General features: G+C 39.8%; 1 protein-coding gene across 1 annotated transcript in view; it reads left to right on the top strand.

Moving 5' to 3' along the window:
* The window catches only part of LOC148055148 (tubulin-specific chaperone A-like), a 63,638-nt gene extending 47,626 nt beyond the window's left edge, over positions 1-16,012 (top strand). Inside the window, exons 3-4 of the mRNA XM_087762517.1 lie at positions 13,503-13,589; positions 14,930-16,012. Coding sequence (XP_087618643.1) covers positions 13,503-13,589; positions 14,930-15,010 — 168 coding nt within the window. The 3' untranslated portion in view covers positions 15,011-16,012. The remainder of the gene's footprint in view (positions 1-13,502; positions 13,590-14,929) is intronic.
* The last annotated feature ends 401 nt before the right edge of the window (positions 16,013-16,413 follow it).

Genomic DNA, 16,413 nt, shown 5'->3' with positions numbered 1-16,413 from the left:
CAGTGGGTATGGTTTAGAGTCACTATTACAATATGATTGAATTTGTCTTGGAAGGTTCCTCATAAAGGATAGTCATTGCAGACAGTTGGTACATGCCCTTTTGGAAGGAGGAGTGTCAAGTTTCCTTGTCATTGAGAGAAGGCTTGGGTTTGGGAGATTCGTTTATATTCTTTACAGAAGTGTGGCGTGTCTGTGTTTAACTGTAGACTTTATATTCTTTCAGCTAAATATGTTATCTTTTAACTATGTTTTCCCAAGCATTTCTCAGATGTTTTCTCTTAAATCTTCACAGAAACTGAAACTGTAAATTAAAATTATTTTCACTTGTTTCAATAGTCTGGTGACTTCATGTTATAAAACCTACTGTTCTCCCATCTTCATTTTCAAACAATGGAAGAATAGGTTAAACAAAACCCAATATAAAAATAAATGAAAACAAGCTAGGAGAAAGCTCTTTCAGAACAAATTAAAACAGCTTTTAAAATAAGTTCAGATTTCAGTTCATGTGTGCATGTCCTGCCTTGCTTTCATTATGCCATGAGAAATACAAATAAAGAATTTGTATGCAAATAAAGAATTGTATTTATAGAACTGAGCTGTCTTCTGCCTCACCACAGACTGATATTCCAAGATCCTACAGAAATAGTATTTCTGAAGATCTGCTGGTGCTAACAAGAACTAATGAATGCAATTCCCATTTTTAGTGTCCCCCATTCATCAGATTATTTGACTGCACCGTGGTATTTCCACAGTGACCTGGCACGATATCATCAAAGTCAAAAACAGTGGAGGCTGGGAACTTCTGCTGTGAAATGAAATGTTACACACTACTTGAAGGTATTTTCAGAGACTGATGACAAAAGCCTTCAAAGAGAATAGTCTCGATTCATTCAGAAATTGCCTGATCCACTTTGAAAGCAATCAATTCCTCCAATGACATCTTCATTTATTGTTCTTTTAGAGCACTTGGCATTCTGGAAGTTGTTAATATTTTAGGTTATAAAGAACTTGGAGGCTCGGAAATAATGTGCACACTTTTCATAGGATCAAATGTCTTGCACTAAAGAAAATTATACAATACCAGGAGAGCTTGCTCAAAAAACCATTTTGGATAGAGTTAATACTTCGAGAAGTTCTTCAGGAAAAATATCTGTAGTTACACATTTTAAGAATTGCTTTTAGTTAATAATTCCTAATCTGAATAACTTTATTTAAAAATATGGTTATAGACTTTATTTCAGTAATGAAAAATAGCATTTGGGGGATGGGAATGAATTCAATCATTTGAAACTAGGAGAATAATTTTAACTTATTTTAGCTGAGATATCAGCTAAATCAGATACGTATATACAAATCATTCCAGAGTTGAGGGAGGGATGCTTAAAAGCATTACTTACCTCTTAATGTACTACTATTCTCATTTAGCTTTCTAGTTACAACTCTGCAGTAGAACATATGGTTTAACAGTACAGAAGTGTCTAAGGAAAAAATTACTTTAAAATTAATAATGCCATTCCTAAAGCATACGTAGACTTTAGGGTGTGTCTGGTCTGTAAGGAGGGATCAGTCCCTTTGTAGAACAATGGTTAGGGTTTGACTCAATATTTTTCTCCTAACTCCTTATACAATTGGGCACCTTGTGGTTTCTGCGAACTCAAGTGATCTCTAGCTGAGGCAGTGACCAACTAGGGTAGCTGGCAGTTGTTAGATACTAGCCTTCACCTGCACTGTCCAGATAGACTAATTTAATGAGGAGCAGATTCAATATCTGAGAAACAAAAAGGACAGTTTGCTCACAGTGCTGGTATACTCTGACCAAGTATATAACTTGAAGACCCCGTATATTACCATTGTCCTGGGTGCATGTTGTATTTGCATTACTTGCTGTGTCTCAACTCATGTACTTCAGCTGAATCCAAGCTGGGTGAGATCTACTTGTGGTAAGTAGTATATCCCAGGGAAAGAATCACAAGCATTATGGGGCAGGGAAGCCCTTCCTTTCCCATCACTTAGAACTTATTTAAAAAAAACAAAACAAAAAAAAAACAAAACAAAAAAAAGAGAAACCCCCACAAAAAGTGAACCCCCCACAGCAACAAACAAAAACCAAACAAAACCAACAAGCAACCCCCCCCAACAAAAAAACCCACCCACAACAAAAAACCCCAAACCAAAAAACCACACTCTATCTGGTTTTTGTCTACAAAAGGAAGATGAGAAGTTTAGAATTTAGGGGAAAGCTTATAACAATGTATTGGCAGAAAAAAACCCATAATAAATGAAGAGCAGTATTTGGGGGAAAAATACTATGAAAGAAAATATTTTCATAAATTTTATATCTCAAAATCACACTATCTTCAACCACAACATTTTTAGGAAAAAGGGCTATTAAGTATTTTAATAAAATACTAAATTGAAAACAATTTTAATAAAAACTGAACTATTTTATACAAAACAGGTTCGTATGAGTTAGAAAAAAAGTATTAAAAGACTTTTGATGTATTCTATCAGGTGTAAATTCTGCATATAGTTTCTATAGAGGGTCATGAAGACCCCTGACTGGTAGCAGCAAATAATGCAGTTACCTCCGTGTGGATTTTTTTTTGTAATGAAGCCTTAGTTTCCACACAGTTGTAATGGCTCTCAATATATGAAGACTTTACACAGGGCTTCATGATACTTTATCTGTAATAGAAACTTTTCACTGTAGTTGCTCATGAATGCAGACTAATGGTAAGAACCAGTAGTTTTCTGTATTTCTGTGGTTGTTAATTTGTCCTGTATATAAATAACATCCTTTCCCATCTCATGCTTTTATCTTGAGGCTTGTGAGTGTGGGAAGAGCCTGAGGTATCTACTCCTTATTTCCTCTCAGTGGGATTGTAGATCTACTCTGGAGTTTTTGTTAACTGTCAGCATTTTTACTGATAAATGATAATTTTTATTTTTTTTAAATAGTTACCCTACAGTGTAATGTCATTTCCAGATGAATTAAAAATCCAATGGACTTAACATAGAATTTAATATCTGCATGCCAAAGAGTACATACAGTCTTGTTAATACACAGTTTTTCTCCAAGTATTAGTGAAAAGAGCAATATTTCTCTTACTTTGTTGAGTGGGAGGTAGAATATTTCCTGAAACAGCTAAAAAGAAATACATTTGGAAACAATTTATATTGTTTTGGAAAATTATTGTCAAAGAGCTGCTAACCTTGTTACTGGAGGAGTTCTAGCTGAAAGGAACGTTGTAATGTTCTGTAACTTTTTCATTTCTAAATGTCTATTTAGCATCAAAGAAATGCTCCAGTTAGCTCAGTTGGCTTTTTAAGTTTTTAACTCTTTCCACCCCCTACCCTATTGGTTCAAACAAAGGTTCAATCTTCTCACTGATCAAGTACAGTAAGATTAGATGAAACATACAGTTTCACTGCAGTCTGATTATTTTCATAAGGTGTTTTTTTTTTTTTCTAAGAATATATGATCTTTGCTTAATATTCTGAACTCTGTAGCTCCAGCTGCTTAGGTAAAGAGGCAGTGGAAATACTAATGAAAGGTCTAATGCTCCCCCTTATGTATTTGGACAGTATCCTTAACAAGCACAATTTGTTTCCTTAAAAGCTAGCAACCTGAAATTCTCTGTACTAAATACAGAATAATATTCCTAACATGCACATGATATTAAAAATGCTTTCAGACTTTGGTTTTATTGCCTAATGTGCTTTCTCAAAGAGACCAAATGATGAAAAATCATTACTGTGATCTTCCTTTTTCCCTTCTGTTTTCCAGAGGCTGTTTTCCTTTTTATCTAGGCAGGTGTAAATACCTTTTGGATTTCAGATTTTCTACTGAAGATTAAAGGCACTTGTGCAATATTTGGAATAAGTTAGTATGGCAACATTCCTATGGTAAAAAAGACTTGCCACCGTGATGGGACATGATTCATTTCTTCTGTAGTTGGGCTCACTTTTCTTCTGCTCTAGAGGGAGGAAAAAAATCTGGACTTGATTTTTCTGCTTTCTGTCTATCTAGGGAACTTCTGTTGTGGTTTAACCCCAATTGGCAACTAAGCACCACCCCCCCACCCCCCCATTGGGATGGAGGAGAGAATCAGGGGAAAAAAAAGTAAATCCCACGGGTTGAGATAAAGACAGTTTAATAGGACAGCAGAGGAAGAGGAAATAATAATAATAATCATCATAATGATAAAAGAATATACAAAACAAATGATGCACAATGCACTTGCTCACCACCCGCTGACCGATGCCCAGCCCGTCCCCGAGCAGCGATCACTGCCGCCTGGCCAACTCCCCCCAGTTTATATACTGAGCATGATGTCATATGGTATGGAATAGCCCTTTGGCCAGTCTGGGTCAGCTGTCCTGGCTGTGCCCCCTCCCAGCTTCTTGTGCACCTGGCAGAGCATGGGAAGCTGAAAAGTCCTTGACTAGTGTAAGCCCTACTTAGCAACAACTAAAACATCAGTGTGTTATCAACATTATTCTCATCCTAAATCCAAAACACTGCACTATACCAGCTACTAGGAAGAAAATTAACTCTATCCCAGCTGAAACTAGGACAACTTCCCATGTCTGTTCTGCTTCCAGTTTTGGCACAAATATTTCTCCAGGTATTTTGCCTCCACAAAACAGCTGGGGGGATTCCTCCCAAACCTTTAAGCTTATTCTAAAACATCTCCTAACCAGCCTGCTACCTTTTAGCAAATCATGCATTCAGAATCTATATGCTGTCTTAACAAGCAAACAAAAAACAACAACAAAACCCAACCCTCTAAACCTCTCCCTGAGTCTTAACCTCGGCAGAGAGAAAATTTGGTTATTTGTTCTAACAAGGTTGAGCCATTCTTGTTGGGAAAGCAAGTCTGTCTTTTGTCAGTGTTTTCTTTATGCTACTCCCAGAGAAACCTCTTCATTCAGATGTTTACCACCTCTCAACTGTTTACAGGGTGAGGCTTTATAGTTGCATCAACATGGATCTGTTCAGGTAGAATTTTGAGTTGCTGGGAGGAAATGTGCTGTCTGCTGATTAAATGACAACTTTCTGTAATGGATAATTCCATTATCATCCTCTTAAGTTAATTTTAAAGGCGCGGTATCTGTAATTTATGATACAGTGTATTTAATTAAAAACTTTTTCAGTGGAGGACACAGAGTTTTGCTTCTGTCCTCTGAACAGTATCTCCATTTTTTTAGCTTCAAGTCATGTGGTGTTCTCCCTCCACCCCCTGCTCCTGACAGTGAAGAAAACCTTACAGTTGTACACTACAGGAAAACAGCCAGTGACAAACTGTTTTCCAAAAAAGACCAAAGGAACCTTTCTGCCTTTTATGTCCTAAAGTAATCTGCTTTAAAAGAAACAGAGGGTTGGCCCTCACCTGAGAGGGGCTGCAGAGAAAGCTTGTTTGAAATACTGAGGCATTTAGATCTAGAGGGTTTTCTCCTCCTCCAGCTTTCTTGCTACAAATGGTAGTTAGTTTGTGGTTGATACATGGCCATTTCAGTGCCTGAAACGCTCAAGCACTATAGAAACAAAATGTTCTCCAATTCTTTACTGCAAGCTTTTGTTCGTGGTCCTTCAGAAGTGTTTTGATCAAACGTATTTAGCAAAGAACTCACAACAGACTGCAGTGCATTCTTATATCCTGTATTTGTGGATAGCTCAAGCTTTCTTTTGGGCCTGCTATGTGAAAATAAAACAAGTTGCTTCAAAGGAAGTAGAACTAATAAAACTTGGTTTCCTACAGTTTTTGTGTGTGTTTGGGTTTTTTTCCTCTCTCTGTTCCCCTTAATGCTGTATCTTCTGTGAGCTCCTGCCTTCCCTATACCCAGCTTTCTCCTACATCACCTATGCTGTCTTACTCTCTGTGTCCCCTTGCCACCATCCTGGCCTAGCACCTTGTGCCTTTATATTCCCTGATTACCAGTGAGGTGAGAAGTAATATCATGCTGTGGATTTAAGTTACAAATATCATAGAATCATAGAATTGTTAAGATTGGAAAAGACCCTTAAGATCAACAAGTCCAACCGTTAACCTATCACTACCAAGTCCACCACTGTACCATGTCCTCGAGCACCACGTCTACACATCTTTTAAATACCTCCAGGGATGGAGACTCAACCACTTCCTTGGGCAGCCTGTTCCAATGCCTGACTACCCTTTCGGTGAAGAAGTTTTTTCTAATATCCTACCTAAACGTCCCCTGGCGCAGCTTGAGGCCGTTTCCTCTCGTCCTGTCCCTTGTTACTTGGGAGAAGAGACCGACCCCCACCTCGCTACAACCTCCTTGCAGGTAGTTGTAGAGAGCAATAAGGTCTCCCCTCAGCCTCCTTTTCTCCAAACTAAACACCACCAGCTCCCTCAGCCGCTCCTCATAAGACTTGTGCTCTAGACCCTTCACCAGCTTCGTTGCCCTTCTTTGGACACGCTCCAGCACCTCGATGTCCTTCTTGTAGTGAGGGGCCCAAAACTGAACACAGTACTCGAGGTGCGGCCTCACCAGTGCCGAGTACAGGGGCACTATCACCTCCCTGGTCCTGCTGGCCACACTATTCCTGATACAAGCCAGGATGCCATTGGCCTTCTTGGCCACCTGACCACACTGCTGGCTCATGTTCAGGCGGCTGTCAACCAACACCCCCAGGTCCTTTTCCGCCAGGCAGCTCTCCAGCCACTCTTCCCCCAGCCTGTAGCGTTGCATGGGGTTGTTGTGACCCAAGTGCAGGACCCGGCACTTAGCCTTGTTGAAGCTCATGCAGTTGGCCTCGGCCCAACGGTCCAGCCTGTCCAGGTCACTCTGCAGGGCCTTCCTGCCCTCCAGCAGATCGACACTTCCACCCAACTTGGTGTCATCTGCAAACTTCCTGAGGGTGCACTCAATCCCCTCATCCAGATCATTGATAAAGATATTAAACAGAACTGGCCCCAACACTGAGCCCTGGGGAACACCACTCGTGACCGGCCGCCAACTGGATTTGACTCCATTCACCACCATTCTCTGGGCTCGGCCGTCCAGCCAGTTTTTAATCCAGCACAGAGTGCACTTATCCAAGCCGTGAGCAGCCAGCTTCTCTAGGAGAATGCTGTGGGAGACAGTGTCAAAGGCCTTACTAAAGTCCAGGTAGACAACATCCACAGCCTTCCCCTCATCCACTAAGCGGGTCACCTTGTCATAGAAGGAGACCAGGTTAGTGAGGCAGGACCTCCCTTTCATCAACCCATGCTGGCTGAGCCTGATCTCCCGGTGGTCACGCACGTGCCACGTAATGGCACTCAAGATGATCTGCTCCATGACCTTTCCTGGCACCGAGGTCAGGCTGACAGGCCTGTAGTTCCCCGGATCCTCCTTCCGACCCTTCTTGTAGAGGGGCGTCACGTTTGCTAGCTTCCAGTCATCTGGGACCTCCCTGGTTGACCAGGACTGCTTATAAATGATGGAGAGTGGCTTGGCAATATATGTCGATTAGCCAACCAGTAGCCTTAGCATCACTGTTTACTTTGTGCTACGGTCTTTTCCTTAGTAGGATTATTAATTTTGGAACCATTGGTGTTCATGATACTTAGAGATGTCCTTTTTTTCTTTTGGGTCTCTGTCCTTCCATCAGATATGGCTGTAACTGGTCAATGGATTCCAAGTGTTTTACAAACTTTCTGATGAAAAGTAGTTCAAACAAGTAGCACTTTTCTTAGCAAACTGAATTATTTGCATGCTTTTTCTTTTCTTCCCTACCGTCTTTGAGTAGATCCATACTGTTATGATTATCTGTTTTCAGTTGTGCAACAAAGGGCAAATGATTATGAGGCAGTATTTAAAAGCATGGGTATATATTCATGTGTGTGTATATAATTCATATATATATATGACTCATTCACATTTCTAATTTTTCTTAGCCTATATTTTGTGTTTAGTACACCATTCCTGTCATATAAAACAATATTGTCACCATACCCTGTGTCCCAGTAGTTTATTAGGCTGTCTTTCTTAAGATCAAGGAATGACAGAGCATCCTATGGAGGTTTTCTTCTTGTTGTTTTCAAATTATTTGTGGGTCTGCAAATCTCTCAATCTCTTGTTAAGTTGTGGGTCAGCTGAAAAAAAAACCACAAAACCAAAAAACTCACCAAACTCTGCTTCCATCTTTTTGAAGCTAATAAAACTGTTGTCCCCATTACACAATACATGTCAGGCTGAGCAAAATTGCTTCCTGTTGCAGAATACTTGGTATCGACACTCATAAGCAGTAATATTTATTTGTATTCTTAAAGTATCAAAAATTTGTTTTAGTATAAGTAAGTTCTTGGGTGAGCCAAAAAACCAGAGAATCTGCCTCATCTGAGCAGCTCTGATCTGCCTAGATAAGTTGAAATACTGGCTTTGAACTTTTATTGTAGGACCTGCTAAAATCAAAGTTGCTTATGTTTAAAGCCTCGGGCATTACCTCCTCAGTTGTTTCTCACAGAGTTGTGTTTGGCCTTTGTGCTTATTTTGAATATGTAAAATAATTGTCTGATTTTTGTTATGGTGCCCTTCCACTTAAGCAACTGGTAGGCGGATCTGTGTTTGCATCTATTTGGCTTTTCTGTTTTCGGTTCTACTTTATCTTGTCACTGCAATCTGGAATTTATGGAATTAATGGATTAAGGGCTATTGATAGTGCATTTTGTACACTAGTTCTTTAACATCTGAATCAATTTACAAAAAATCCACACCATGTTTAGTAAATAGGCTATATACACCCCAACAGTTAGAGAGTTCCATCACATCTGAGCAGACTGCTTTATTTGAAAGAAACCAGACATCTGGTCCCTTAGTAGAAATACCTTCAATACTGAAAGACAACTGACAAGAAATGTGGCTCTTCAAAGAGATTTGTTTAACTAACTGGATTTTTCAGTACACTTCAAGGAACAGGGACAATCATCCTCACGAGTCACAATAGCTCTTCTGGTCCTACATGCACTTGTTGACAACAAACTCAATTTGCTTCTGTCTGTACGTGCTTTTGTCTTAACATTTTATTTAGATGCTGTCATGGTTTTACCCCAGCCAGCAACTAAGCACCACACAGCCGCTTGCTCACTCCCCCTGCCCCGGTGGGATGGGGGAGAGAATTGGAAGGGTGAAAGTGAGAAAACTCGTGGGTTGAGATAAGAACAGTTTAATAACTGAAGTAAAATAAAACAGAATAGTAGTAATAGTAGTAATAATAACAATAATACAATAATACAATAATAATATACAAAGCAAGTGATAAGCTGTACAATGGCTCACCACCTGCCGATTGATGCCCAGCACGTTCCCGAGCAGCAATTGCTGCTCCCCGGCCAACTCTCCCAGTTTATATACTGAGCATGACATCATATGCTTCGCAAGCTCCTCCGCCAGTTCCCTCAGTATCCTCGGGTGGATCCCATCTGGCCCCATAGACTTGTGGGCATCCAGGTAGAGGAGCAGGTCGGTGACTGTTACCTCTTCGATAACTGGGGCTTCATTCTGCTTCCTATCTCCATCTCCCAGAACAGGGGCCTGAATACCCTGAGGATAACCAGTCTGACTATTAAAGACTGAGGCAAAGAAGGCATTAAGTACCTCAGCCTTCTCCTCATCCTTTGTGGCAATGTTTCCCTCTGCATCCAACAAAGGATGGAGATTCTCCTTGGCCCTCCTTTTGTCGCTGATATAGTTGTAAAAACATTTTTTGTTATCTTTAACTGCAGTGGCCAGTTTAAGTTCTAGCTGGGCATTCACCTTTGTAATTTTCTCCCTGCGCGGGACAATCGGGGGATCAGGCCCAGCCAGCATGGGTTTATGAAAGGCAGGTCCTGCTTCACTAACCTGGTCTCCTTCTATGACAAGGTGACCCGCTTAGTGGATGAGGGGAAGGCTGTGGATGTTGTCTACCTGGACTTTAGTAAGGCATTTGACACTGTCTCCCACAGCATTCTCCTGGAGAAACTGGCTGCTCATGGCTTGGATAAGTGCACTCTGCACTGGATTAAAAACTGGCTGGACGGCCGAGCCCAGAGAGTGGTGGTGACTGGAGTCAAATCCAGTTGGTGGCCAGTCACAAGTGGTGTTCCCCAGGGCTCAGTATTGGGGCCGGTCCTGTTCAATATCTCTATCAATGATCTGGATGAGGGGATTGAGTGCACCCTCAGGAAGTTTGCAGATGACACCAAGTTGGGTGGAAGTGTCGATCTGCTGGAGGGCAGGAAGGCCCTGCAGAGTGACCTGGACAGGCTGGACCGTTGGGCTGAGGCCAACTGCATGAGCTTCAACAAGGCTAAGTGCCGGGTCCTGCACTTGGGTCACAACAACCCCATGCAACGCTACAGGCTGGGGGAAGAGTGGCTGGAGAGCTGCCTGGCGGAAAAGGACCTGGGGGTGTTGGTTGACAGCCGCCTGAACATGAGCCAGCAGTGTGGTCAGGTGGCCAAGAAGGCCAATGGCATCCTGGCTTGTATCAGGAATAGTGTGGCCAGCAGGACCAGGGAGGTGATAGTGCCCCTGTACTCGGCACTGGTGAGGCCGCACCTCGAGTACTGTGTTCAGTTTTGGGCCCCTCACTACAAGAAGGACTTTGAGGTGCTGGAGTGTGTCCAAAGAAGGGCAACGAAGCTGGTGAAGGGTCTAGAGAACAAGTCTTATGAGGAGCGGCTGAGGGAGCTAGTGGTGTTTAGTTTGGAGAAAAGGAGGCTGAGGGGAGACCTTATTGCTCTCTACAACTACCTGCAAGGAGGTTGTAGCGAGGTGGGGGTCGGTCTCTTCTCCCAAGTAACAAGGGACAGGACACGAGGAAACGGCCTCAAGCTGCGCCAGGGGAGGTTTAGGTTGGATATTAGGAAAAACTTCTTCACCGAAAGGGTAGTCAGGCACTGGACCAGGCTGCCCAGGGAAGTGGTTGAGTCTCCATCCCTGGAGGTATTTAAAAGAAGGGTAGATGTGGTGCTTAGGGACATGGTTTAGTGGTGGACTTGGCAGTGTTAGGCTAACAGGTTGGACTCGATGATCTTAAGGGTCTTTTCCAACCTTAACGATTCCATGATTCTATGATTCTGTGATATGGTATGGAATAGCCCTGTGGCCAGTCTGGGTCAGCTGTCCTGGCTGTGCCCCCTCCCAGCTTCTTGTGCACCTGGCAGAGCATGGGAAGCTGAAAAGTCCTTGACTAGTGTAAGCCCTACTTAGCAACCACTAAACCATCAGTGTGTTATCAACATTATTCTCATCCTAAATCCAGAACACAGCACTATACCAGCTACTAGGAAGAAAATTAACTCTATCCCAGACGAAACCAGGACAGATGCACTTCAATTATTCCAGTTTTTTAATACTTCTGTTTGGCAATGCAATTCACAGAAACCTTGCAGATATTTATGGTTCCTTGCAAAGTTAGATCAGTTTCATGTAATAACTTCCTCTGTGACCTGCTTATAATTTAAACTCCTTAGAATTTAGTCAGAAAGTTTCTAGAATGTGTTGGGGGAGGGGAGAGGGCTGCTGTTTAAATTTTGATAGAATTTGGAGAGCAAACACTTTTTAAAAATTCCAGTCCTAAAGCTTATCTAATTATTTGAGCTTTTGATTTTGCTTTATTATATACAGTTGTAACAATAAATGGTCCATCTGGGATTATCTTGGAAAAAAGTGTTTTATGTAGAAGTTATCAATGTTTGCATAGGTAGTTCAGTAATCAGCTAATAATCTTGGTTCCACAAAATTCCTGTTCCAGTCTCCAACCGTTTGCACCTACTGAATATAGTTACAGGATTTATCTTCCTTCTGTTTTTTATTTATTATTGCATAACTGCAGGCAAATGTAAATAAAACTCAGGTACCCTTTTGGATCTCAGTCAAATTCTGTTTTGAACAGAGTGGTTAGGGTAGTTTTGTTCTTTTCTTACAGCAGCCAGGACTACAGCTTATATGCCTTCCCAGATCACTTATTGAGTGGTATATATCAAATAAGTTGCTACTTTCCATATCATCCACCAGCTTTACAACACAACTATTTAGCAATACCGGCCCTAGGAAGTCATTGGATGTTCTCACTCCTATAGGCATTCTTTGTAGAACAAAGTTGTAGTACATAAAGCAGAAGGCATCATCTCATGGCATACTTCATTCTATAGAAGTTACAAATCTTTATTTATTCACTGCTGAAAGTGTAACATGCAGACTGACTAGTCTTATTTTTAATACAGTCCAATGCTGAATGCTTAAAAGAAAGTGATAATACTGATGAGAACTAGAACTTAGGGGTGCTTAACTTTTTTAAACATTTGTCACCCATCTTTGCTTCATCAAAGTAGACAGGTTTTGCCCTAGATTCTCTGAAAGGAAATTAGAAACGAGGTTTTTAAACCCCTTCTCTCAAAAATGACTTGAACTAAGAACTTAAGCATATGACACTTAAGAATGATGATAATGTTGTACTACAAAAGCCCTTCCTGTATGCATAAATACATTTGTAGCCATAGCTTATCTTCCCTTTTGTGATGGCACTGTTCCCTTCAGTATGGCAGCATTAATACTGAAAGAATACAACATAGGAATGACAGAATGAAGTAAGCCATTTAAAGTGAAAGCCTTCTGTTGCAGGTTATCCTGAATGCTGTTTCATACTTAAATATCTAACCTATTTTCATTTCTAAATAGATTTGAACAACTCTGCACACCTTTTCTTCTCAGTGGCTGGATTTCAGATCCAGAAATGTTCCATGAAATAAATGTTCCCTTGTATAAATCTGAAGTTATCTGTAGGAGGACACAGGATGTTCAGATTCGGTGGGGTGCCAGTTTAGTAATTTTGTTCAGAGTGCATGGTGAGAATAATCTTTCTCCTAAAATGAAGCACAAGGATAAGTAATAACTTTTTATGCATGATAAGCATGCATGATAAGCATCAAAAATATGAGCCTGTTGGTCTTTGCTTTTCATTTTTCTTTACCTTTCTCTTTCAGTCAGAGCTTCCTGCAGTGTGCACACAATGTGATCAATAACTCAAGAACTTTTTTCATGCAGTAATTAACTATGTGGTATTATCTGAACACTGTTTTTCTTTATTACCCAAAAGATGCAGGAGATATTTATATAACCAGCTGATCTCATTTTGGATGAAGCTGCTTCACGACAGCAGGAGAAAGTTTGTTTTAAATAGACTTTTTAACAAATGCTGTATAGAAAGCTTACCAGGCAGTACCTTTTTCTAAGGAAAAAATTAGTCTAAATACTCTTTTGCACTTAATACTTTATATTTAATTAAGCACAAAGTAAATGGAAGTGTCCTGTAAATTAACAGAGTTTTAAGTAATCATGCTAAGTGTGTCTTTTAATAAAAAAGCCTATTCAGAAAATAGGTACCACTGTTCTGAAGTTCCTAGATGATGACTGGACTACTGATTTTTCAGAGTAAAGACTTATCTTCAAAAATAACGTTCCTATCTGGAATACATTCTCATTTCATTGGCTTCTAATTTTCACAGATTGAGATCTTACAAGAGTCACGAATGATGATTCCAGACTGCCAGCGCAGATTAGAAGTTGCACATGCAGATCTTATTCAACTACTAGTAAGTATAGCACCAAAATCCACCGATCAAGAAATGCTGCTGTTACTTCATGAACTTGGATAAATATGCTTGTCTGTAGTGCAATTGCAGCATATTAGAACTGGATTGAAGAATTACTTTTTATAGGTCCCAAGACTAGCATCCTATAACATACCAATATTTCATTTTAGATAACTGTCTTTGCAGACTTGGTCTTCAGTCTATGAAAACTGTGTGTTAGAATATTAGAAGCTGTCTTTAAGGGAGTGCACACTCAACATACACTTAAATACTGAACTGTTAGAATGGACTCTGAATTCCTGTGATAGTTACATGATCAGAAAAAATAGTTCACTTGCTTTAGGTAGTCTTTCTAGATCATGTAGATGTATATAATATGCTTGTAGTGAACTGAAATACTCAGAATACTTTGCTTACTACTTTTATTATGCTATGGACAAGAAACAAGACAGCTGAGTCCTTACTGAGTACTGCTTATATGATTTATTAGTGAGATGAGAACTAGTGCTGCATTTTTAAGATATGAATACCTGCAGGAATAAATAGTATCTTGTACAAATAGATTCACTGAAATTATACTAAGTTTGGAGATAGTCATGCTTATTTTAAAAGCTGATTTTTCACCAAGAATTCTGCTACACATGTAGATGCTACTGTGAGGCTAAAAATACATACCGTAAGTTAAGCCTCAGACAACTAAAATACAAATCCCTTTTCAAAGGAAAACTCAAGGTGTCTTGTCCTCGGGTGGTATGCCTCTACTGTTTTCCAAAATAAACGCTCAGTACCTGGCAGGATTTAGGGTCCTTTTGTCATTCAACTAGTTACTTGACAGTTAGCTGGTCTAGATTTCAGCAGCATGCAGAAGTGATGCTATTGATCCATACGCTGTGCTGTACAAAGTTAAAACGAGGAATGTGGGGAATTACTATCCTTATTAAGAATTTGGAAATCTTTAAAGGTTGCTTTTTGTTCTTAGCTCACCTTCAATGCTTAAAATCAACTGTGTAGTAGTATGCTTTTTCAATTGTCAATCTCTGCTTAGGCTTTTTCCTAATGGTACTCTTGTTCTGAGTTCTGTTGTTATTGGTTTCAGTTATGCTGTCCTTGGTTTTAAATATTTATTTAGCAAAATAAAGGTATGCATAGGTCAAATCTATTCACACATGACAGACATTATCCTGGACCTTAAGCAGGACAAAAGAAATTTCCTGTGCTTCGAATTATGTAAAACTAGTGTTTTCAATAATGATATATCCCTTGTTTCATAGGTTCCTTCTTAAATTTAATTCCATGTCCATTATTTTCAAAGTACTCAAAAGTTTTGTTTTTAATTCCAGGAAAATGAAAAAGAATTGGAAGAAGCCGAAGAGTATAAAGAAGCACGTTCCATACTAGAGTCAGTGAAGCTGGAAGCCTAGAAGTTTTTCAGTACTCTCTTTATATGCATTAGCACTGGGTCCATTCCACACTTTCATTTGACTATGGCTCTATTACTATTGTTGGCTTGCTAAGATTCCCTTTATGCAAACTGGCCTTTCTCTAACTGCAAGATGCATCAAGTAAAGGATGTTGTGAAACGTCTGTGTGTTCCATATTCAGGCAAAATAGAAACATTTCCAGTTCACCTCAGTTACAGAAAGGAAAAATATAAAGCCTATTTAATGTAAGCATAATAGTGTAATATACAGAACTTCATCTGGACAATTCAGGCTAAGAAAGTTTAGCTATGTAAGGAATGCGAGGGACCAATAAATACTTTAGAGGCACCTTATATTTGAAATAATTTCAAGCCATTATAGCATAACAATCTGTACTGAAAGATGAGATGGAGTAAATGACCCTTCAACATCACCCATCTTTTTGTCTGTGATGCAACTTATTTGTAATTTTATCAAGTATTACTCCTTGTTTATCTTTGAGCCCAAGACAGAATTAAGAGCCGATTCCAAATCTTTCTCAATTTGCCTGGGGTTGATTCGTAGAGCCCAATTCACACAATTATCATTGATCAAAATTCTGTTACTTTTTCAAGAAACAGAATTTAGTAGATGACTAGTATATTGTCAGTTGGATCTGCTGGTAAGAGTTCTGGACTGAATGCTTTTCCTGAAAGCATCTTGGCTTAAGTAAGTTTCTTGGAACAAAGCTTAAACCCCAGAAGCTGAAAGAGAAATAACTGGTAAGGGAACAATGCTTAATCTGCCTGGAAGACCAAACATGTACAAAAGCTGTGGTTCTTTCAGAATGCCTTCTCTAAACAGCAGACAGTAAGCGCTGATGAACAAGAAAGCTTTTTACATTAGTTTTCCTAGTTTGAAAGTTTTTTGGCATGTTCCTTAAAGGCAACACAAAGCACAGTGTACCTTTTGTGTAGTGCTATATTGAATACTCTTATTAAAATTTTTTGTTAATTTGCCTGAGTTTGGGTAAACTGCAGTTTCAGAACCTCTATTTGTGTATCTTACTCTCAATGTGCTTAATGTCTACTTCTTCATCACTCTTAAGCACTGCTCTGACAGATTATCAACACTGCAAGATTTCTGACTGACTGCAGAATGACCTACTTCTGAAGTAAGTGACCCCAGACCAGTATTAGACAGTGCTAAGAGATAAAAACCATTTGTGACAACACTATGGTTTCATAAGAGTATATGCACACCTTCTTACTAGCATTGTGCCCTAGGCACGTAACTGCCAAAGACACACTGCCCTGTTCACAGGACTAATGAGCTGCTACTGAGAAGAACATCTGTCTTTGCATACTCATTTCAGTCAGTTTCTTCTAGGAACCTTCACCAGGAACAGCAGTTGGAGCAAACAA

The sequence above is a fragment of the Nipponia nippon genome, unplaced genomic scaffold, assembly GCF_047370975.1.
Source record: "Nipponia nippon isolate SJK-2023a ecotype South Korea unplaced genomic scaffold, ASM4737097v1 scaffold_26, whole genome shotgun sequence".
NCBI lineage: Eukaryota > Metazoa > Chordata > Aves > Pelecaniformes > Threskiornithidae > Nipponia > Nipponia nippon.
The sequence above is the reverse complement of the archived record's forward strand: the minus strand, read 5'-3'. Positions and strand labels throughout refer to the sequence as shown.